Here is a 25498-nt window from a genome sequence, read left to right on the forward strand (position 1 = left end):
TTCGTTATTATCTCATCTAGCTAGTTATAATAAGCCCTTGCTTTTTCCTTGGTAGCCACATTCTTTCTTGTCTTCTTCCTTAACATAAACCTACACATATGTCATCAGTGGGAAAAGGAAAATTGAAAAGTAGAACATTAAAAATGAAAACAAGGATATTTGTGTAATATCTTTTTGGGTATTCATTTTCAACAATGCATGTCTACATTGCTGTGTTTGCCTGAAAAATAAATGAGGCCAAGGAGTTGTGGTGATGTTAGAATGTTTTTCTTTACTTCTTAATCTATATACTCAGGAAACGTTTTTGTTTTGAAAATATTTGTCAATTTGTTTTTACAGCACATTATGTGAAGCACTTTCTCATTCAGGCTATGTATCTTTTCAAGCCTTAACCATAAGATCATGGATTCGTTGTGTTTTGCAAATGTATATTAAAAACCTCTCTGGCCCTGATGATTTGCTCATAGATAAAAATCTTGAACAGGGAGTTGGTAAGTAAGTGTAGGTTTTTTGGGGAGGATGGAGGTATCTGTGGAAAGCTATTTACTATCTAGATCATTTGTTATGTAAATTAATAGAAAATATACAAAATATTCATAATTGGGTGTGAATACAAGCAGAACTTTATTTCCTTTTGTAGCCTGTTTCTTTGTTTTTGTTTTTGTTTTTTCAATTTTCCTGTTACTATATATGACAAACTTCTCTGCTATAAAAGATAAAAGAACTTGTTTCCTTGGAAGCCAAGAACAGAAATTTGCTCCTCAGGTGACAAACTATTTTTTTTAAAGAAACTGATCATGAAAAAAGTAGAACTCTGAAGCGAATAACCAGATATCACACTGTGAACACCCTAGAAAGAAAAATACCCAATTATGAATAATTCTCTCCCATTTTATATTAGATATTTTGCCTTGCTTCTGATTTACAACTAGTCATTGAGTGATATTTGTACTTTTTAAAAAATGTCCCATGCAGTTCTGTTGTCTATAGGGCATGCCTTTTCCCAAAGCTACTGTTTATGGCCACTTGTTAATTTCAGGAAGGTTGGCCTGAAAAAATCCTCCAAATTTACTTTAATATTTTATTATATCAGTTGCTGTTACATGAATAACTTTTGGGCAAGGATGTTCATAAGTGAAAGAAACTTAATTTGAAGTTCTTGTGTGGAAATTTGAATTTTAAAAGAAAACATGTCGTAAGTGAAGAATGCTGTATTACTTCTCATATATACATTATGTTGTGTGTGTGTTTATGTATATAGTATGTTATTATATAAATTGATATAACAAATACTATTTTATTTTAACAGAAAAAGAGTACATGGAACAGTTGGTCAAACTGACAAGATTACTATTTAAACTCTCAGAAGTAAAGAGTATTTTCTCAAAGGCCCAAGTTGAATATTTATCCATCTCAGAAGACCCTAAAAAAGCACTCGTTCGATTCTTTGAGGTATTTTTCATTTATTAGTATAATTGCCCAGATTAATTACAATTAATTTTCAGAAAAACCTTAAGTGTTCTTAAAGTTTTTCTATAAAATGAATTCTTATAAGTTAAATCATATTATTGATTGCCTGCTATTGAAAAGTTCTAGAGGAAGAAAAATGTGAATCTAAGGTATAGTACAATTCACACTTAAGGACAGCAGAAAAATTACATTAATGAAGAATAATAAAACTAAAGAATACTACAAAAAAGCTTTACTCTAACGCTAATCTAAATTGTAGGAATATTGACACAGTTGCTGGACAACCGCATTCTTCAGATGCTTGGGAACTGAATATCCTTGTAAACATTCCATAATACTCCCATCTTAGTGTTTATCACCCTGTAGCGTACAGTGTAGGCATAAGCACCATCTACTTCATATGACAGTGTAGTTGGAGCATTAACATCCAATTCATTTGTTTTGTTTTGTCTCGATAATGAACCATGCCATTCTAAATTTTGTTTTTAATTATTAATTTTACAGAAATGTATCTATGTGAGAGTGTTTGTTTTACAAACCTAGTTGAAGTTGTTAATGTGTTTGGATTAGTGTCTTTTGTAAGCTATTAATTGTAAAAGTTGGTTTATTTTCCCACAGAGTGGTTGGTATTAGCTGCAGTGAAAATAATTAAAATCAATAAGCTCTTTTCATAAATGTTAATTCTTCCATTGGTTTCTGTTAAGTTAAAATACAATTGTACGACAATTAGAGATGTCATGCAATCTCTAAAAATATTTGATAACAGTAAATGCAGATGTAAAATACCCATTCCATTTGGACCCTTATTTAGTTGTTGATTGGATCTGAACCTGCAATTAAACACCTGTGGTGTGCTGGGAGCTATAATGGATCAGAAATGGAGCTAGAAATCAAGTTCTTCATTGATAGTTTTCATCTAGCCCAAATTAATTGTTCTTTCACCACTAAAAAAATGAGTTTTTTTGCTGAATGCTAGATAGTATTATGCTAGAACTTTGTAGGGATTTGAAAAACCAAAAGAAGTAGTTCTTTATCTCAGATAGCCTTTACTTTTCTGTGTATACAAGACATACACAAAGACTGAAATAGTAACACAAGGCATTATATGCTAAGTGCCAGTTGGTTGAATCAGTAGGTAAAGAATTTAAAGCATTTTGGTATAATAAGTTTGGATTTTATCCTGTGAAGAGTGTGAAGGCTTTGTAAGTTTTTAAGTAGATATGATTTGGTTAAATAATTTCTTTAATGAAAATAGGTAACAATAGTGTAAATTAAAGGTGCAGAGAACTATTGGCAAAAAACTAGTGAGGTGTAGAAGGAATCAAAGATTGAATGGTTGTGGGATTTCTGAATGGATATGAAATAAATGCTGTGTTTGACTAAAAGAGTGATGATACTTTAAGGAGAAATAGGAACATCATGATTTAGGGTGACAGAGAAGTAGGTGAAGAATTCAGTTTTAAATTTACTCATTTTTAAGTTGTTTCAGGTCTCCCCAAGATTATTCCTAGGTTCTGTGATTCACAGTACTTAGCATATAGTTGTATTCACAGCTATGACTTATTAACAGAGGGATACAAAGCATAATCAGCAAAAGGAAAAGATGCTTGAGGAAAAGTCTGAAGAAAGCAGGCATAGCTTCCAAGATTCTTTTCTCAGTGAAATTACACAGGATATGCTTAATTCTTCCAGCAAGGAATTGTGACAAGACATGTGAAATACTATCTGCCAGGGAAGTTCCTTAGCGACTCAGTGCCCATGGTTATTATTGGCGACTGGTCACGTATGCCCTCTTTGCCTCATACTTAGAGAATTCCAATTCCAGAAGGAAAGCAGATATTCAGCATAAACCATATTGTTTGCATAGACCAATTTAGGATCAAGGAATTGTAGGAAACTTCTCAAAATCTAAGACCCCAAATACCAGCCAAGAGCCAACCTTGCAAGCAGGACATTTTAAGAGTAGCAGTGTTGGGTCTGCTATATTAACTCTTTTCTGCACAGACATGATAGTATGCCATCTAAGTTATTATTATCAAGGTACTGAGAAATGCATGTTTTTTAGGCTAGGGAGGTTAAGCCTAAGCATAGAGATTATATTGAGAAGTCTAAGGCACTGGTATTCAAAAGTGTAGTCCAGAGACCCTTGGGAATTACTGATACCACCTGCTCAAAATTGTATTAATATTTGCACAAATAGTGTAAAATATTTTACATAAATCAACACTGTGGCCCAAGATTATGCTAGTATTCCTTATAGTTTTTACTGCCATGCATTTACAGAAGAAAAAGCCAGTTTCACTTAAGAATATCTTTAATGAAGCAGTAAAATTATTTATTTTATTACGTTTTGACTCTTGAGTACATATACTTTCAGTATTCTGTGAATGACAATGCAAAGTGCACTTAAAGCACTTTTGCTGCATACCAAAGCAATGTGGTTGTCTAAATGAAAAGCACTTGTGTGATTATTTGAGTTGCAAGCTGAACTGACTGCTTTTATCTTAAAAGAACAACTGACAAAGTATGGTTATTCAGACTTGGCTATTTGGCAGACATTTTCTCAAAAAATGAATGAAGTGAGCCTATCACTTCAAAGCAAACAACTGACAGTATTTGTTGCTAATAATATAATTCAGGCTTTCAAGAAGATTAGAATTTTGAGAAACTTGTATTTGCCATCGTGATCTTGAGAGCTTTCCAATACTTATTTTCTGATGAGAATGGTGGTGGTATTAACAGGTATGATTTTTTTTCCTGATATAAATAATGAAGTGTGTCAACATTGGGAAGCTGTGTAACTCAGTGAACCACAATTTTCCAAATGACTAATACAGGCTTTTTAAAAAGCATTCATGAATGTAAAAGATTCACTCAAAATACAAGATTGACCAATGCCTTTTAATTTAACAGAGTATAAAATGTTCATTGACATGGTTTCAGACTCCATGGTTTAATTGCAACTAATCTGTAGGAAATACCACTTGTCAAGTTTTGGTATAATAGCAAAGAGGAATTCTCATGGTTATGTGAAAAATCTTTCAAAATATTTCTTATTCTTCCAGCCACATACATTTTTGAAGCTGTATTTTCTTCATCTGCAGCATACCACAATAAATCATGCAGAAGCAGATATGAGAATCGAGCTGTCTTTTATTAAGTCAGACATAAAAGAGATTTGTAAAAATGTTAAAAAATACTACTTTTCTCACTAAATTTGTTTTTTGTCTGGAAAATAGTCTTTTACTAAAATATGTTACTTACATGTAATGTTCATTATTATTTTTCAATGAATTAGTGAATAAAATTTTATAGTATCATAAATATCAATAGATATAACCCAAATAATGAAAAACCCTTCAAGATCCTCAATTTTTAAGTGTGCAAAAGGGAACTGAGACCAAAGAGTTTGCGAACATCTAGTCAAGGGAAAGAAGTGTAGAAAACAAAGGGCAGACAGCTAAATAGAGTAAGGGGATTAGTCATGTGTATCTCTTGTTCTTGTCTACTGATCTCACAGTCACTCATTTACGTTCACTGAGTTTCTTATCTTTTTTTCATTTCACGTTTTATTGTCAACATGTCCAACTTTAGTGTCACCATGGATTAAGCTTTCATTTCAAAGCTTCTGTAGTACTGTTTCAGTCTTTCAGTGAAAGAAGTAGTCTTTCACTTCTGCCCTACTTCTGTGACTACACCCTGAGCAGTGGAATCCTTGGAGCATCTGAAAACTCACTGGCTACCATCACCTGTCCTTCCAACTCATGAATGACCACATTGTAACCTTCCCCTCCCTGTTATTCTAGTACAGCATTCTCCCAAGGCCTCATTTCCTTCCCTCTTCACCGTAATTAGACCCCTCGGGGCCTTACTTCCGCTACTTTTACCAACATTCTCACAGTCTTGGATCTTTTTTCTTTTGGTCACACCTACAAACCCTCAACCTTGGTTCAGTGCAACCACCTATCTCTACTTTGTCTTACATGCTGAGTGCTGCAGAAGAGAAATCACAGAACTGTTTGTATTGGTGCTATTCATAGTCCAATTTGGGTCATTGGAATTCATTTTAAGTTCTCAAAAATGGTTTGAAAATTTTACTACTTTACTTAAATTTTCTTTTTTTTTTTTTGAAATGGAGTCTTGCTCTGTCTCCAAGCTGGAGTACAGTGACACTATCTCGGCTCACTGCAACCTCCACCTCCCGGGTTCAAACCATTCTTATGCCTCAGCCTCCCGAGTAACTGTGACTACAGGCACACGCCACCATCCCAGCTAATTTTTGTATTTTTACTAGAGATGGTGTTTCATCATATTGGCCAGGATGGTCTCGATCTCTTGACCTCGTGATCCGCCCGCCTCGGCCTCCCGAACTGCTGTGATTACAGGTGTTAGCCACCGCACCCGGCCACTTTCCTTAAACTTTCTAACCCATCTCTTAGCCAGTCTTCTCTTGATTCTTTTGTTACCTTTCACCCCTTGCTTGTTCTCACCTTTCCTCAATTTATTCTCTCATTTATTTCCTTTCCTCTTCTTCTCATGTCTCTGTTTTTCTGTTACTGATTCACCTCACATTTCTCTCTACCACTCTCCATTTTGCCATCTCTACCTTCTCTGCCCATCCTTTTTTTTTTTTTTTCTGAGAAGTTAAGCTGGCATCAGATGGCTCATAAAATTCTAGGAAGAAAAGTGAATTCATATCATAAAGCTGAACTTTTTAGAGGTTTTGCTTGTAAAAATTTGGCATTACTTATAAGTGTTTCTTGTAGGGGAATTTAGGGATTTTGAATTGCTGGTAATCTACTGGGAAGTATGGTGAGCCAACCTGTTTGGAAATCATGATGTGATTTAATTACAAAATATGTGTACATAAGTTTCACATTTTTTCCACTGATCTTTTGCTAAGTTGGCCCTTCTATAAGTAGTTATTGGTGAGTTTTTAAAAATTCTTCCTTTAACCTTTATTTTAATAATAAAAGACAAGACTTAATTCTTTTTACTTGTATTTTAATTGCTATGAATCTTTATTGGAAGGTTACAAATGAAAGCTTCAATGTAAAGGGCTATGGGTGCATGTGTAGAAAAAGAGAGAGAAATTATATTTATGTTCCAAATCTTTATGGTATAAAACTTGGAAAGTTAAATGATGTTTTTCTTTATTTGTAGGCTGTTGGTATAACTTACGGGAATCTCCAGACACTTTCTGATAAATCTGCCATGGTCACAAAGTCCTTGGAATACCTTGGTGAAGTATTAAAATATATTAAGCCTTATTTAGGAAAAAAAGTTTTCGGTGCAGGGCTGCAGCTGACTTATGGAATGATGGGTATGTATTCCTGACATTATTTTGCTAGTAACATTTCCTTAGGTTGGGCCTATACTATCATGATGGATAGGCATATATTGGCTAAATCACTATTCTCCATACAATCATAAGAGTAATCTGAAATACAGTGATTTAGCTTAAAATAATTCATGCTGGCCTTCGAAGCTCTGTCTTGCTCTATCTCTTTTCAATACTTTTGATTGTTTTAATATTAAAATTATGATCAATACAGAAAATATGCTAGCACCAGTTGCTTTCAGTAGTCTGTCATGAGTCACATTTCAATACCTGAATAACTAGAATGGATCTTTTTTAAAAAAAAAGCTGATCTATTGTTAGAATTAAAAACATCAGAAAACTATCACTTACATCTATTTCTATGGTCTGCTCTGTATGAAGGAGATAGGATTTAATACAGCACTAAAAATATTTATGCTTTAAATCTTGTTTCTCACAATACTCTTCTCTTTTCAAAAAGAAATCTTTTTCTGTGCCTGTTCTATAACAATGGAGTTTATCTTTCTTTAGGAAGTCAGTAATTAACATATCTTTGTTTACTAAAACCGTGGTGCTAACCAAAACTAGGAATTGGATAAAGGTAAATGAGAAAGATTTCCTTAGAAACTTTTATATAGAATTTAAGTTTTTTGGGTTTTTTTTTCCTTTATTTCTCTGTGGTCAAACCTTTTATCTGTTCCCTTTAATCTTATGAATGTACGAATAAGCCTGATTCGGGCTGTCTGAAACCTTTTATCTTTGTTGTAAAAGATAAAGGCGAATGTGAAAATGTGTAAATATAGAAAATGTAAATTATAGTAAAAGCTATAGCAATTCAGGCATCTTAATTTTAGAGAAAAATATAAGTGAGAATTTATAAGTTTAATAGTAAAATACAAATTAATAAGTATATTGTCATTCATGCTTATAATTTATTAGTGTCTACAAAAGTTTTCTGTTTCCAGATTTAGATTTTTGCCAAGCTAAATGTCTGATATAGACGTGGGACAAAATTCTACTTAGGAAAAATTGAGGACTTTGCTTTGCTGCCTTGTTGATTTTTGACTAAATGGCTGATCTGTATTCTTTCTTTTTGTCTTGGTTTCAAAGACTAGGAAGAGTATATTGCTACAATGTTGCCCATTTATTTGTTAGAAATTAGGATAGGTAACTTGAATTCTTCATGTTAAAGGTTTAGAATAAAACAGAGAAAGAGCAAAGTATAAACTTGGGAGAACTCCAAGGTGTTTTAAAATGTTGGGATTGCGATAGCATAACCATTTGAGGGAAGGAGTTAACCACTGAAACATTGTACTTTATTTACCTTGACAGTTCCTAACTGGGGACACCTCTCCTGTTCACTTACAAGGTTGCAAGACTGCTAGTGAAAGGCACAGAACTGTTGATGAAATCATCCTTCATATTAAGGAGAAGGCATCTGTGATCTTAATTGTAACTCAGTTATTTCTGAAAAGGCAGGGTGGATCCATCAACTTCGCTCCTCTGTAAATTTTGTTTTGTTTTTCTCATTCTTCATATCTCATAGTTTTTCTGTTTCCATGTATAAGGCTTTCAATCATCCCTGCCTCTTTGGCCATTCTTCCCCATTTTGCTTTGTAATTGAAATTCAAGTCATGACCCTTCGGTGCCAAGCGCAAATTTCCCCACTTTTCTCACATTCCCAAGTAGACTTAGACTTGATCATCTCTCTCGTTGCACTTCATCTGTCCTTTTCTTATGACATGATATTATTTATAGTTTGCCATTTGTTACTATTATTTGTGTACTTGACATGCCTCCACCAAATTTCAAACTTGTAGTAGCCATATCTTTTGAATTTTTTATTCCCATCATCATGTATTTTGAACAAAAAAGAACACTTATGTATCAGGCGCTGGATTGAGAGTAAGAGCTACATTAAAGAGCTCCAAAGTAGGAGATAGTGTATGTATACTATATAAATATTTCTGGGATTTAATAACTTTATTAACCTAGCAATAGTACATAATGTGTTTTTTAATGTTCTTTTTTGTTTTTCTTTGTTGTTGTTGTTTTTGAGACAGAGTCTCCCTCTGTCACCCAGGCTGGAGTGCAGTGGTGTGATCTCAGCTCACCACAACCTCTGCCTCTGGGTTCAAGCAATTCTCGTGCCTCAGTCTCCCGAGTAGCTGGGACTGCTGATGTGCACCACCATGCCTGGCGAATTTTTATATTTTTACTACAGACAGGGTCTCACTATGTTGCCAAGGCTGGTCTTGAACTCCTGAGCTCAAGCAACCTGCCTGCCTCAGCCTCCCAAAGTGCTGGGATTACAGGTGTGAGCCACTGTATGCAGCCTTTAATGTTCTTAAATGAGCAAAATTACTTTCTAACTATAAAGATTTAAAAATGTATATTGTAGTGATCCCAATTGTTACGTAGGGTAGAAAATAGGCAAAACACGTAGGGTAGAAAATACAGAGGATAGAAAATAAGTAAATACTCAAGAGCTTGTATAGTGGTTATCATTGAATGGGGAGATCCTAGGAAATTTTTTTGTATTTTCAGTTTTATTCATTAATAAATAATATATTTATAGCCAGGAAAAGAAAAAGAATTAGGTTTTTACAAAGGTACTGTATGTATTTAAACCTTTCCTAGTTTTTTACTTTAAAAATATTTTTATATTTCCATTTTACATGTTTAATAACACACACACACAAAAATATTCCTTGCTGAAACCTAAAAAGTAGGCGTCTGATAGCAAGCAGTAAAACAAATATCTCTACCTTATATGAACTCCTAAAGCTTAAAGTCTTCAGCAAAGTGTTTTAAGCGTTGCAGAAAATGAAATACAGTAGTTTCCCCTTATTCATGGGGAATATGTTTCAGTACCACTAGTGGATGCCTGAAACCGCAGATAGTACCAATCCTATGTATGCTGTGTTTTTGCCTATACATACATACTTATGATAAGGTTTAATTCATAAATAAGGCACAATAAGAGTTTAACAATAATAACTAATAACAGTATTAATAGAACAGTTGTGACAATAGATTGTAATAAAAGTTATGTGAACTTTGTGTCTCCAACTGCCTTCCCCACACCCTCATCAAACTATCTTATTGGTGTCCTATACCACGGGCAACTAAACTATACCACGTGGTACCCTATCTCACAGGTAACTAAACTATACCATGTGGTACCTATACCAAGGGTAACTAAAACTGTAGAAAGTGAAACATACCTGTATGACACCTGAGAGTAATAGGAATCATTTCTTATGCCAGTGATGGTAGCAATTTCCCTTATGGGTATGTTAATGTTATTAGAATATAAGTTCTTCTTATATTGCTGTCATACTGAAATATTCCACCAACTGAAGAAATGAGGAGCAAACCAGCATTATTTAAAACTTTGCTAAGTGAACATTATGTTTCTTTATGATTGATTATTGTACTTTTATAACAAAAGATGAATGTTGCTGTTTGTTCTTGGAAGTGATAATTGGTTGAGTTTTTTTCTTTATCTTACTCTTCCATAAGCATACTTTTTTTCTTTCAGAGCTTAAATTTTAAACTTTTTATTTAATGGAAATGACTTTGAATTTTATCGTTTTTGCTTTCTAAGATGGAATAAAATATGAAAGTTTATGCAGTAGATGTACCCCTGTACTTTTTGGATGAGCACTTAATCTGTTTTTAAATTCATTTTTCAGTAAGAAGACCTCAATAGCAATAATATATCCTAATGGGAATTATATATCTGCTCTTAATTACTTTATTAAACAAAGGGTGCTCATTTGTTAAGTTTTATTATCATCAGATGTGGCAATTAACAGACTTCTAGCACCAAGGAAGCCATAATATATTTCAAGTAGTAAAGAAATCTGTTTCTCTTCATTCAGAATTAAAATTTTGTTTGTTTATATTAAATAATCGAAAGGTGTAAAAACTGAAGTTCATGGAGGTTAACTGAAGTTCGTGGAGGTTAAGTGATTAGCTTATAGCTAATCCTGTTTTCCCTATTTTAACAATTAAATTTAATTATACTTCTGTTGCAGACTGAATTGAGGCCACCTATAAAATTATATGTAAGATTAAAATATGAAGAAATAGAGGTACAAAAAATGTGGAGTTTCATGATGAGGCCCAGGGAAAATTAGTATGCATATAAAACCATAATGCATAATCCTACAGTATTCTTTAAAAGGTGGATTGTTAATTTGCATCTGGGCATCCAAAAAGGGAAATCTGAATAATTTCAACATTCAGCCAATGTAGTCACATAATGTATAAATATATTCCAGTGTATATGTGAGTGTAAAAAGATTGAATAGCCCTTGTCTAAAATTCTTGGGACTAGAAGTGTTTTGAAGTTCAGATTTTTTGGGATGTTGGAATACTTGCAGGATACTTAACCAGTTGAGCACCCATAATCCAACAGTGTGAAATGTGAAATGTTCTAATGAACAGTTCTTTTGATCATCATGTTGGCACTCACAAAATTTTGGATTTTGGAGCGTTTCAGATTTTATATTTTCAGATTAGGAATACTTAACCTGTGTATATATTAAATGCCAGTTGCTCAGAAAATGTATGTTTTCCTTGGCCCAGAACTCTATGAAAAATTTGTCTCTTTAGTAAAATATATGAATTGACATAAGTATTTGTTATTTGTACTATGTGTTTCTTCCTATTTGCTATTTTAATTTGGTCCCATGGGCTTTCAATACAAATTTTTAAATTGAATGACAAAATGTTCTGGTCAGACGATAACAACAACATGCTGTTACTTCTCTTCTTTGTTAGGAATTCTTGTGAAATCATGGGCACAAATCTTTGCCACCTCTAAAGCCCAAAAATTACTATTCCGGATCATAGATTGTTTACTGCTTCCACATACAGTATTACAGCAAGAGAAGGAACTGCCTGCACCTATGTTGTCAGCAATTCAGAAAAGTCTTCCTTTGTATCTCCAGGTATAGTATGTGTGGTTGCTTAAAAGTTTAAAAAAAAGGAAACTTTGCCTTAAAAACATAGTTTACGAAATGCTGATTTAAAAACCGTACATTATAATCTCAAGTGATTGTGTGGCACATTTGTTGAACATATTTTAAATTGCTTTTATGTTTGGCTTTGGAAACAAAAATGAAAAAGCAGAGGACCTTAAAGTTGAGAGAGGAGGTAGATGAGCACAGACACTTATGGTAGTGTGCTCAGTATTTTTTTTTTTTTTCAGACCTCATCTATCAGTCAGACTGGTGGTGAGGAGATATAAGAGAATACACTATAGAGAACATCAGAGGTAAAAGAGCAAAATGGGTAGGAGTTGGAGGGCTTTTCATTTCAGAGGGAGCAACATGTACAAGGGCATGAGCTTTAAGAAAATATGGCACACTGAGGAAAATCAAATGGTTCTGTTGTGGCTAGAGATTGATATGGCAGGAGACATGTAATGGAGGGCTTTATATTCCATCCTAAGAAGTTTGGACTTAATCATTTACATGGGGACCTGATGAATTTTTAGCAGAGAAGTAGAGTGACATAATGATATTTACATTTTAGAAAGATGATTCTGGTGGCAATATGTAAGATAGTTGGTATGGAGGTTTTGGAAAGCAGTGGTGACGAGTTCATTGTAATAATCCACATATTGTCAGAAGGTTTTGACCTAAGGCAGTGGGAATAAAACCCATAGCAGCAGATTTCAAAAACATTTGGGAGCTGTGATTAAGAGTACTTGCTAAGTGAGTGTTGTGGAGGAACTCAAAGAAGTTAAATACTTCCTGGATTCCAGAGTGGCTATCTGCATAGATAGTAGTTCTACTCACTAACGTGGGAAATCCTGGAGATGTCGGGATGAAGGTGAGGATTGGTTTCTGAGCAGCTTTAGTTTGAGGTAAGCAGTTGGAAATATTCATATGCCATTCAGGAAAGGATGAGGCTAGAGATGTACTTTATTATTTATTAGTGTCTGATATTGAAGATAAGTGCTTCTTAATTTGAGGTCCAACAAGGGAAGCTGAGGAGGAAAGGGAAAATGGATTTTGATTACATAACATTCTCTTTTCAAAGATGTATTTCATAACAGAGTTTTAAGATTTCTGAGAAGTTTTAAATTTTCCCTCTAATTTTTATTCATAATAGCATTTAAAATGAAGTTTAGCCTGTTATCTAACAGAATGATAAAAAGGGGAAGCAGCCACACCACAGACTGAACCGCCAATCTCACAGAGGGAGAGATGAATAGAGGGGAGTGGTGGGTAGCAGGAGAGTCTGGAATATTTCTTCCCTGTGGTCCTCTTAAACCCAAACAGTCCATTTTAATAAGAATTCTCACAAGCTTTGTAAGTGGTAAATTTAAAAATTTGGTGTATTATCTGTTTGGCAGAACTGGAGCTATGTCTTTAATTTCTTCATGGTACCCAGCTCTCCTCTTTGGAATTTTCAGAAAATATTCATTTATTACTTCATTTTCTTCTAATTTAATGTGCTTTTCCTTAAACCATTCAAGAAACAGAGTTGGTGGTGGTGGGTGGATTGTGGGGGTTCATTGTTTGATTTTTTCACTTGTTTATTTGGTACAGTTTTAATAGCTGTATGCTATTTTTCATTACAAATAAACTTTCAGAATTTCTTATTGGGTAAATACCCGTTTACAACTAAAATGGAGACTTCAAACATTTTAAATGATTTCTCTTGGAAAACACATTGTGAGTCACCAAGTACCAAATTAAGAGTTAACTTTTAGAATATGATATATTGTTGTGTTGGTTATTATATGATTATCTATATTTAGTAGCATTTAATATTTAGTAATACTAGCAGAAAACATTTTCTCTCAGGGTATTGGTTTAATTGTTTAAGTGTTAAATACTGTATTATATATGAAAGTATTTTGTTAACTGCTATACAGATGGAAGCAAAATAAACAGACATGCAACAAAATACCAAGAGTTCTGTGTGACTTTATTAAACTCTTCACTTTTCTAAACCTTAGTTATCCTAGCTGTAAAATGGAGATACAGTATTACTAACTCAATGGTTCTTTGAGAAATTTAAATGCAATAGTGAATATAAAGCACACAGCACAGTGCCTGTTATAGGAAAACTAAGTAAATTGTTATTCTGAGTCTTAATTTCCATATTCTTTACTCTTTGTTACTACTTTTAAAAAAATTTTCAGATTTTTAGCATGGAAGACTTTTAGCAAAAATTGTATAGTCTTAGACAAAATAACCGGTACCTAGAAAAAAATGACTTAAAGATGTTTTATAACATTTTAAGTACATATAAATGTAGTTGATGAGCAAAATGTTCAAGTGTTCTGAGATTAGAGGAAAAGAATCTGCCTTTGTCTTCCTACACTTCTCCCCTGCTTCCTTTGTTTATGCCTCAAAGACGTACATGCTTAGATACCATATCATATGTGTTGCCCAGGCTTAACTCCTTGTAATTCGTATGTACATTATCTGTTGATTACATGAGGTATCCTTTTTGATTGTTATATTCTCACATGAATATTAATGCTGAGGACTTCATTAGTGAGTTTCTAAATGTTGTTTGTTCTTTGAAACTTTACCTCTTAGTATTTCTTACTTTTTTTCCTCATAGGGCATCTGTATCGTGTGTTGTCAATCTCAAAATCCGAGTGCCTATTTGAATCAATTGCTAGGGAATGTTATTGAGCAGTATATTGGGCGATTTCTTCCAGCTTCACCATATGTTTCAGATCTTGGACAACATCCTGTTTTGCTGGCATTGAGAAACACAGCCACTGTTCCGCCAATATCATCTCTAAAGAAATACATTGTACAAGTCATAAGGTACATCTAAATATTACATATAGGTGGTATGTACAAATTATTAAGCTGTATTAAAAAGTGATGAAGTGGCATTTCAAACATGTTGGCAACCCTTAGGATACTAGAAGTTCAGAAGCTTTTTTTTTTCCCTGAGAAGCATTATCTAAGAATTTATTAAAATGACATTTGCTTATGGCAGCCTAAGACAATGCCCTTTAAACTGCTTCTCTTTTCTCTGTGTAGCTATTACCTTCCCTATATATGTCCTAAAGGTACATTTTTGCTTTTCAGTTTTTCATCAGATAAACAATATTTGTATTTTATACTGTAAAAAACACAGTAATTATATTTGGCTGGGTGTGGTGGCTCACACCTATAATCCTAGCCCTTTGGGAGGCAGAGGTGGGTGGATCATTTAAGGTCAGGAGTTTGAGACCAGCCTGATCAACATAGTGAAACCCCGTCTCTACTAAAAATACAAAAAAGTTAGCTGGGCATGCTAGTGGATGGCTATCATCCCAGCTACTCAGGAGGCTGAGGCAGGAAAACTGCTTGAATCTGGGAGGCGGAGGTTGCAGTGAGCTGGGATTTCACCACTGCACTCTAGCCTGGGCAACAGAGCGAGACACTATCTCAAAAACATAAAATATAGTAATTATATTTTATAAAGATAATTAAGTGAAAAAATGAATGCTAATATTGGAAATGAAGCACCCTGAAAGCACCCTGAAATCTTATTTCGTTAGTTTACTCTTAACTCAGTTTTATTAAGCAAATGAAAAATGAAACTTCTTAAACATTCTACTAACTCCATATCCTTTAACATTAGGAAGTTCAGTAATAAAAAATGTTTTGTCGTTGTCTTCATGTAGTATTTATTTTTATATGAAATTAGTTTTTAAACTTTAAGATGCTATGGTGATATATGTTATTCTTATCTAGTATTAGTTTTCTGTGTTTTTTAATGACCCAATATTATCTGTTACCTCTCATTATAGAATTCCATGCCAAATTCTGTCTCCCCTCTCACCGTTTTGAGTTCCTAGTGTCCTGTTACTCAGGTTTGGAAGCTTTATCTTCTTTGCTTCCTATCCTTGACCATCCTTTGGCAATCCTGACCTCCTTTTCCTATTTCTCTTCCCTTAGTACATTGCACCTAAACTATTGTCAGAATCTCCTAACTGCTTTCTGCATCCCTAGTTTTTTCTTCTAGTCCACCCTAAAAAATGCCCCCAGATTACTTTTCCTAAAATATTATTTCATTATGGAACTTCCCTGCCATTAAACCTGCAAGATCTTTTTTGCCTGTGAAATAAATTTCACGCTCCTTAGTTCTCTGCGATCCATCACTTAACATTTCCAGATGTATTACATACGGTGTCATACAACCCCTAATAAGATTCGCATTGCCCCTCCAAAATGCCTCATACCTCCCTATGTCACAGCTTTATTCAAACTGCTTTCTCCATTAAAATGTCATTTTTGGGGGCTAAATCCCACCTATCCTTTATAAAACCTACACTTGATATGTCAGTGTACCATGTATGTTTCCTTTTTTGAAATCATATGGCCTGTAGAGCTCAATTTGCAGAATTATGATAGTTTTGCCTTACTTGTATCTGAATTTCCAACAGGATTATAGTAACCTACCACAGTGTTTGAAATATTGTGTAAATAATTTTAGTACAATCTAAATGATAGATGCTGAAGTGAAATTGAATCTGTAAAACTGTTTAGAACCCCAGTGTTTAGGATCCCAGGATTAGTTGACTTTCCTATTTACTTAACATACAGTAAAAATGTTTTTCTCATGGTTTATAGTTGAAGGCTTAAAAATGTAACTTTTTTTTTTTAAAATACTCAGGAAAGATACAGAGATTGCCTCCTATGACTTCTTCCATGCCATGCTTCCCTATTCCTGCACTCCCTCATCTGAGTTAGGGCTCTTTCCTCTGAATTCCTGAGAATTCTGTGCTTATCTTTGTCAAAAGCACCATTATGCTATATTGTAATTGTCTTTTTCTTTTTCTCATTTAACTTCTCCACTCGATGGTGGGCCTCTTGCTTTCAGAGACCATATTTTACTCAATTTTATATTCTTGTTCTTAGATATGTACCTGGCATTCCACTGGTACCCAATATATGTTTGTTCTAGGCATTAGGAATTCAGCAGTAAACAAAATTAGACAAACCTCAAATAATGAATTTTCTAATATGTAGTATTTGTTGGAAGTCACTGTAGGGAATAGAAATAATTACTAAGACATAGTTCTTATCCTTATGTTTATAATACTTAGTGATTTCTATTCCTCATGTTTATTATTACTTTGCAAATATATATTTTTTATATGTGTGTGTATATATATATATGGATGTCTAGTTTATATTTAGCTGTATTTGACAGATCTTCACATTGTCTAGACATTTGCAGAAACTAAGCAATTCCAACTTTTATTTATTCACTTAATAAATGTATACTGAACACTCATTATGAGCCTGGACCTGTTCTAAGAGGTGGGACTAAAGAAAGATTAGTCAAATTATTATCCTTATGATCTCTCTTGAGTTCTAATACTAAATTTTATCTTGTCTTGAGAGGTAATACTTAATCCTAAATTAGTTCTCTGAGTCTTTAACTTACTGGAGGAAGGAAGGAGATAAAGCTGGGATGTCCTATCTTATTCCTAGGACAGTCCTCTGTTTATTTGGAAAAATAAGACTCCTCCCAAGTCCTTACATAAATAGATATGAAGAGAGATTTCTTTATGCAAATTTAATGTTAGAGAAAATGTTGCAGCATTGAGGACCCAAAAAGGAGATCAAACTTGTATTAGAAAGGAAAAAAAAAAAACCACAAATTAACAATTAGGCTTTCATTTAGATTTTAAGTTCATTGTAAAACAAGGTTGCTTTCAGTTTAGTTTGTGACTGACTATATTGTGCTTTGGCCCTGAGAGCACACCAGAAGGATAACTGTATTAATTTTGGGGGGTAAATTTTGCCAGTATCTTTAAAGTGTGTGCCATTTGTTCTTGCTCTATTGAAGCTTTAAGCAGAGAATAAACAAAATTTTGCTTCTTTTCAGGAAATCCTACCTTGAGTATAAGGGGTCCTCACCTCCTCCTCGCTTAGCATCCATTCTGGCCTTCATCCTCCAACTCTTCAAGGAAACTAACACAGACGTTTATGAAGTCGAACTACTCCTCCCTGGCATTTTAAAATGCTTGGTGTTAGTCAGTGAACCACAAGGTTAGTTTGTTTGTAAGGTTATTTTTGTTACCATTTTCTTTTCACAAGTTAAGAAACTACTGTTTCCCATCAGTTTAATGGATAGTTACAAAATGTATCTGATTCTTTTATATCTCTTGATATGGGTCATGGTTAAAGAATAAACTCTGGCTAGGAGCTCAGGTTAGGTATGATAAAATGGTTACAAACTGAGATGTTTTTGGTCCATTTTAGTTTTGGCTTTTTTTTCCTCCTTGAGGCAAATAGTTTATTTAAGGGCTACTTCCTTTGATTAGATTTGGTAACCTCTCAAAGAATATTTGTTAAATCTGACTTCAGTATTAAAGGCAATTTGTTAAATATCAAGTAATGAGAGGTCATCATACTTTTTTTATTCAGGTTTTTGCTGAAATATCTAAGCTGATTTTTGGGGCAAACTTGTAGGGGTCCTTTGATTCTACTCCTTTTGTTTTCAGTCTCATCAACCTTACTTCTAGTGATTGCTTTAATATAACATTTATTGGCCTGGCATAATGGCTCATACCTGTAATCCCAGCACTTTGGGATAGAGCTCTTAGGTCAGAACAAATCTCAATCACTGACCTCAAAGGAGCCTGAATTTGATTAGATTAGTCCTTAAAGCAATTTATGCCCCAGGGTATTACTAAAAACATTAAAGCAATCACGCAGAAATTAATTAGCAGAGCGTAACAGCTGAGTGTGAGAGTCCTGCCAAAACCATTGTCTTCACATGGAGACTGTGGACATACCCGAGGTTACACCACCTCAGGAGCAACATCTAAGGCAGTAAGAGGGCAAGAGGAGGAGTAGACTTCATTATTTGAAAAGCGCAATTTTCACCAAAAAATTACAGGACTTGCAAAGAAACAGACACGTACAATCCATATACTGAGAAGAAAAGCAGGCAACATAAACTGCCAGTGACAGCAGTCAGATATTGTCTTTAATAGACAAAGACTTCAAAGTAACTATTATAAATATATTCATAGAACTAAAGGAATGTGTAATAAATGAAGAAAAGGAAAGTTTGGTGACAATAGGGAAAGAAGTTTTACGAAAAGAACCAAATGGAAATTTTGGAGTTAAAGTTCAATAGCTGAGTTAAAAATTTCACTCATTAGTGAATTAGAACTGGCAGAAGAAAGAATTAGCAAACTTGAACATAGATCAATATAGATAATGTAATCTAAAGCACAGAGGAAAAAAAATGGAGAAAATGAACAGAGCTGTTGAGAAATGTGGAACACCATTAAGTGCACCATATATAACAGGTGAACCAGGAGAAGGCAAGAAAATGGAAAATAAAATAAATAAATGTGTGTGTGTGTGTATATATATATATTTTTTGTTTTTTTGGGATGGAGTCTCGCTCTTTCCCCCAGGCTGGAGTGCAGTGGCGCGATACCAGTTCACTGCAGGCTGTGCCTCCTGGGTTCACGCCTTTCTCCTGCCTCAGCCTCCCGAGTGGCTGGGACTATAGGTGCCCGCCACCTCGCCTGGCTAATTTTTTTGTATTTTCAATAGAGATGGGGTTTCACCATGTTAGCAGGATGGTCTTGATCTGACCTCATGATCCGCCCGCCTCGGGCTCCCAAAGTGCTGGGATTACAGGGGTGAGCCACCACGCCCAACCTAAAATAATACATAATGTCTAAAATTTTTTAAAGTTTATTCAAGAATATTAACTTATGCATTCAGGAAGTTCAGCTAACTCCAGGTAAGGTAAATGCAAAAAGATCCACAAACAGATACATCATAGTAAAGATGCCAAAAGCTAAAGGCCAAGAGAAAATCTTGGAAGTAGCCAGAGAAAAATGACTCGTCCTCTACGAGAAACTCTGGTAACATTAACAGCTGACTTCTCAAAGGAAACAGTGGGGGCCAGAAACAGTGGGATGACATTCAGAGGATTTAAAGCAGGAGGGTAGAGGGGGACCTGTCAACCAAGAATCTTTTTTTAGCAAAGCTACCTTTCAAAACCGAAGGTGAAACAGACATTCTCAAATAAATTAAAGCTGAGAGAATTTGTTGCTAACAGACCCACCTTTTAACAAAATGCTAAAGGAAGTTTTTCAGACTGAGACTGACCCCAGGCAGTAATTCAGATCCATATACACACAAAAGAATTCTAGTAAAGATTCTCATATTATTATTAAGACAGTATGAATGCACATTTTTTCACCTTTATTCTCTTAACTGGTTTTTAAGAAGCATTTGTATAAAATAATATTGTTGAGCCTATAACATATAGAAATATAGTTACCAATAATAATACAAAGAAGGAGGTGAGAGCAAAACAGTATTAGGCTAAGGAAAGGACTCCACATGGCAACTCAAATACCCAGGAATACATGAAAAAAAAAAAAAAAAGAAAAGATAAATAAGAAGGTTAATACAGGATTAGTGTTCCATATCCAAAATGCTTGGGAACAGAAGTGTTTTGTGTATCAGATTCTTTTGGATTTTTGAATATTTGCGTATATATTATGAGGTATCTTAGCAGCAGGACTCAAGTCTAAACATGAAATTCATTTATGTTTCATATACCCCTTAAACGTGTCTCCTGAAGGTAGTTTTTTACAATATTTATAAATTGTATATGCAGCCTGTCACATGAAGTCAGGTGTGGAATTTTCCACTTATGGCATCATGTCAGCTGTTAAATACTTTGAGATTTTGAAGCATTTGGAATTTTGGATCTTTGGATTATGAATGCTGGACCTGTATAGCAGAAGTTAAGATATATGTATTTGCTGTTCTCTTTTCTTAGCTTCTTTGAAAGATATAAATTTATATAAAGTAAAAATTACAACAGTATATTTTTAACTTTTAACATTTGTAGATATTATATAATAGGTATAACAATACCACAAAAAGAGAAAGAAATAGAGCTATACAGTGCATAGGATTTCTGTTTCTGTATTAGTATAAATTTGAAGCTCTGATAAGGTATATATGATTAACTTAGAGTGACCACAAAGGAAATAGTTCAAAAATAATTAATAATGAAATAGGCTGAATGCCCCAATTAAAAGACACAGACTGGCAAATTGAATAGAGTCAAGATTCTTCAGTGTGCTGTATTCGAGAGACCCGTCTCATGTGCAAAGGCTCAAAATAAAGGGATTAAGGAAGACTCACCAAGCAAATGGAAAGCAAAAAAAATCAGGGGTTGCAATCCTAGTCTCTGATAAAAAAGAGTTTAAACCAACAAAGATCAAAAGAGACAAAGAAGGCCATTACATAGTGGTTAAGGGATCAATGCAACAAGAAGAGTTAACTATCCTAAATATGTATGCACCCAATACAGGAGCACCCAGATTCATAAAGCAAGTTCTTAGAGACCTACAAAGAGACTTAGACTCCCACACAATAATAGTGGGAGACTTTAACACCCCACTGTCAAACACCCCACTATCAATATTAGATCAATGAGACAGAAACTTAACAAGGATATCCAGGACTTGAACTCAGCTCTGGACCAAGCAGACCCAAGAGACATCTATAGAACTCTCCGCCCCAGATCAGCAGAATATACATTCTTGTCAGCACCACATTGCACTTATTCTAAAATTGACCATATAATTGGGAGTAAAACACTCCTCAGCAAATGTAAAAGAACAGAAATCACAGCAACCTGTCTCTCAGACCACAGTGCCATCCAATTAGAACTCAAGATTAAGAAACTCACTCAAAACTGCAAAACTACATGGAAACTGAACAAGCTGTTCCTGAATGACTACTGGATAAATAACAAAATGAAGCCAGAAATAAAGATGTTCTTTGAAACCAATGAGTACAAACACACAATGTACCAGAATCTCGGGGACACATTTAAAGCAGTGTGTAGAGGGAAATTTATAGCACTAAATGCCCACAAGAGAAAGCAGAAAGATCTAAAATTGACACCCTAACATCACAATTAAAAGAACTAGAGAAGCAAGAGCGAACAGATTCAAAGCTAGCAGAAGACAAGAAATAACTAAGATCAGAGCAGAACTGAAAGAGATAGAGAAACAAAAAAACCTTCAAAAAAATCAGTGAATCCAGCCAGGAACTGGTTTTTTGAAAAGATCAACAAAATAGACCGCTAGCCAAACTAAGAAGAAAAGACAGAAGAATCAAATAGACAATAAAAAATGATAAAGGGGTTATCATCACCAATCCCACAGAAATCCAAACTATGATCAGAGAATACTATAAACACCTCTACACAGATAAACTAGAAAATCTAGAAGAGATGGATAAATTCCTGGACACATACACCCTCCCAAGACTAAACCAGGAAGAAGTCGAATCTCTGAATAGACCAATAACAGGTACTGAAATTGAGGCAGTAATTAATAGCCTACCAACCAAAAAAAGCCCAGGGCCAGACAGATTCACAGCTGATTTCTACCAGAGTTACAAAGAGGAGCTGGAAATATTCCTTCTGAAACTATTCCAATCAATAGAAAAAGAAGGAATCCTCCCTAATTCATTTTATGAGGCCGTCATCATCCTGATACTAAAACCTGGCAAAGACACAACAAAAAAGGGAAATATTAGGCCAGTATCCCTGATGAACACCAATGCGAAAATCCTCAATAAAATACTGGCAAACCGAATCCAGCAGCACATCAGAAAGCTTATCTACCATGATCAAGTCGGCTTCATCCCTGGGATGCAAGGCTGGTCGAACGTAAGCAAATCAATAAACATAATCCATCATGTAAACAGAACCAACAACAAAAACCATATGATTATCTCCACAGATGCAGAAAAGGCCTTCGACAAAATTCAACAGCACTTCGTGCTAAAAACTCAATAAACTAGGTATTGATGGAACGTATCTCAAAATAATAAGAGCTATTTATGACAAACCCACAGCCAATATTATACTGAACAGACAAAACTGGAAGCATTCTCTTTGAAAACTGGCGCAAGACAAGGATGCCCTTTCTCATCACTCCTCTTCAACACAGTATTGGAAGTTCTGGCCAGGGTAGTTAGGCAAGAGAAAGCAATAAAGCGCATTCAATTAGGAAAAGAGGAAGTCAAATTGTCTCTGTTTGCAGATGACATGATTATATATTTAGAAAACCCCATCGTCTCAGCCCAAAATCTCCTTAAGCTGATAAGCCGCTTCAGCAAAGTCTCAGGATACAAAATCAATGTGCAAAAATCACAAACATTCCTATACACCAATAACAGACAAACAGAGAGCCAAATCATGAGTGAACTCCCATTCACAATTGCTACAGAGAGAATAAAATACCTAGGAATACAACTTACAAGGGATGTGAAGGACCTTCTCAAGGAGAACTACAAACCACTGCTCAATGAAATAAAGTAAAAGAGGGCACAAACAAATGGAAGAACATTCCATACTCATGGATAGGAGGAATCAGTATCGTGAAAATGACCATACTCCCCAAAGTAATTTATAGATTCAGTGCTATTCCCATCAAGCTACCACTGACTTTCTTCACAGAATTTGAAAAAAAAACTATTTTAAATTTCATATGGAACTAAAAAAATGTGTGCATTGCTGAGATAATCCTAACCAAAAAGAACAAAGGAGGAGGCATCATGCTGCTTAACTTCAAACAATGCTACAAGGCTACAGTAACCAAAACAGCATGGTACTGCTTCCAAAACAGATATATAGACCAATGGAACAGAACAGAGGCCTCAGAAATAACATCACACATCTACAACCATCTGATCTTTGATAGACCTGACAGAAACAAACAATGGGAAAAGGATTCCCTATTTTATAAATGGTGCTGGGAAAACTGGCTAACCATATTCAGAAAACTGAAACTGGATCCCTTCCTTACACCTTATACAAAAATTAACTCAAGATGGATTAAAGACTTAAACATAAGACCTAAAACCATAAAAACCCTACAATAAAATCTAGGCAATATCATTCAGGACATGGGGATGGGCAAAGACTTCATAACTAAAACACCAAAAGCAATGACAACAAAAGTCAAAATATATAAATGGGATCTAATTAAACTAAAGAACTTCTGCATAGCAGAAGAAACTATCAGCAGAGTGAACAGGCAACCTACAGAATGGGAGAATATTTTTGTAATCTATCCATCTGACAAAGGGCTAATATCCAGAATCTACAAAGAACTTAAATTTACAAGAAAAAAACAACCTGTCCAAAAATGGGCGAAGGATATGAACAGACACTTCTCAAAAGAAGACATTTATGTAGCCAACAAACTTATGAAAAAATTTTCATCACTGGTCATTAGAGAAATACAAATCAAATCCACAATGAAATACCATCTCACACCAGTTAGAATGGCGATCATTAAAAAGTCAGGAAACAACAGATGCTGGAGAGGATGTGGAGAAATAGGAGTGCTTTTACACTGTCGGTGGAAGTGTAAATTAGTTCAACCATTGTGGAAGACAGTGTGGTGACTCCTCAAGGATCTAGAACTAGAAATACCATTTGACCCAACAATCTCATTGCTGGGTATATACCCAAAGGATTATAAATGATTCTACTAAAAAGACACATACACACATATGTTTATTGCAACACTGTTCACAATAGCAAAGTCTTGGAACCAACCCAAATGCCCATCAATGATAGACTGAATAAAGAAAATGTGACACATATACACTGTGGAATGCTATGCAGCCATAAAAAAGGATGAGTTCATGTCCTTTGCAGGGACACGGATGAAACTGGAAACCATCATTCTCAGCAGACTAACACAAGAAGAGAAAAACACCATATGTTCTCACTCACAAGTGGGAGTTGAACAGTGAGTACACATGGACACAGGGAGGGAAACATCACACAGCAGGGCCTGTTGGGAGGTGTTGGACTGGGGGAGGGAGAGCATTAGGAGAAATGCCTAATGTAAATGACGAGTTAATGGGTTCAGCAAACCAACTTAGCATATGTATGCATATGTAACAAACCTGCACATTGTGCACATGTACCCCAGAACTTAAAGTATAATAATAATAATTTTAAAATCATTAAAGATTTGAAAGGCTACATTAAAAAAAAATTCACTTAATGCAATAAGAAAACAGTAAAGTTGATTAAAGAAACAAACACATGAGTCATTACGAAAACAAAAAGTAAGAATGCTGATGTAAATCAAACTATATCAAAAATAATACTATGTGAAAGGATTGACCAGTCCAATGAAAAAGCAGAGATGATCACAGTGGATTTTTTAAAAAAAACAAGATCTACCTATATGATATTTACAGGAAATACTATAGATTCACAGATATAAATAGATTGAAAGTAAAAACATGGGAAAAGATAGTTATGCAAACAGCAACCACAGAAAGCTTAAGTGACTATACTAATAGCTCCATAAGAATTACTAATTTATATGGAATTACAGGGGACCCAGAATAGCCAAATCAAGCGGAAAGCTGGAAAACTCATACTTCTGGATTTTAAAACATGTTACAAGGCAACAGTAATCAAGACAATGTGATAGTGACATAAAGATAGATATGTAGGTCAACAGAATAGAATTGAGCGTTCAGAGAGAAACCCGTGTTTATGGTCAGTTGGGGTTTTTTTGTTTGTTGACAAGAGTGCCAAGACAATTTAATAGGGGAAAAGTAGTCTTTTCAACAAATTTTGCTAGGTCAAATAGATAGCCACATGCAAAAGAATGAAGTTGGACCCTTG

General features: G+C 34.6%; 1 protein-coding gene across 1 annotated transcript in view; it reads left to right on the forward strand.

Annotated features, from left to right (window-relative positions):
* The window catches only part of MMS22L (MMS22-like, DNA repair protein), a 138518-nt gene that overhangs the window by 104757 nt on the left and 8263 nt on the right, over positions 1 to 25498 (forward strand). Inside the window, exons 17-22 of the mRNA XM_011955161.1 lie at positions 340 to 491; positions 1310 to 1452; positions 6634 to 6793; positions 11582 to 11751; positions 14387 to 14598; positions 17663 to 17826. Coding sequence (XP_011810551.1) covers positions 340 to 491; positions 1310 to 1452; positions 6634 to 6793; positions 11582 to 11751; positions 14387 to 14598; positions 17663 to 17826 — 1001 coding nt within the window. The remainder of the gene's footprint in view (positions 1 to 339; positions 492 to 1309; positions 1453 to 6633; positions 6794 to 11581; positions 11752 to 14386; positions 14599 to 17662; positions 17827 to 25498) is intronic.

Source organism: Colobus angolensis, unplaced genomic scaffold (genome assembly GCF_000951035.1).
Source record: "Colobus angolensis palliatus isolate OR3802 unplaced genomic scaffold, Cang.pa_1.0 Scaffold398, whole genome shotgun sequence".
In the NCBI taxonomy this organism is placed as follows: Eukaryota; Metazoa; Chordata; class Mammalia; order Primates; family Cercopithecidae; genus Colobus; species Colobus angolensis.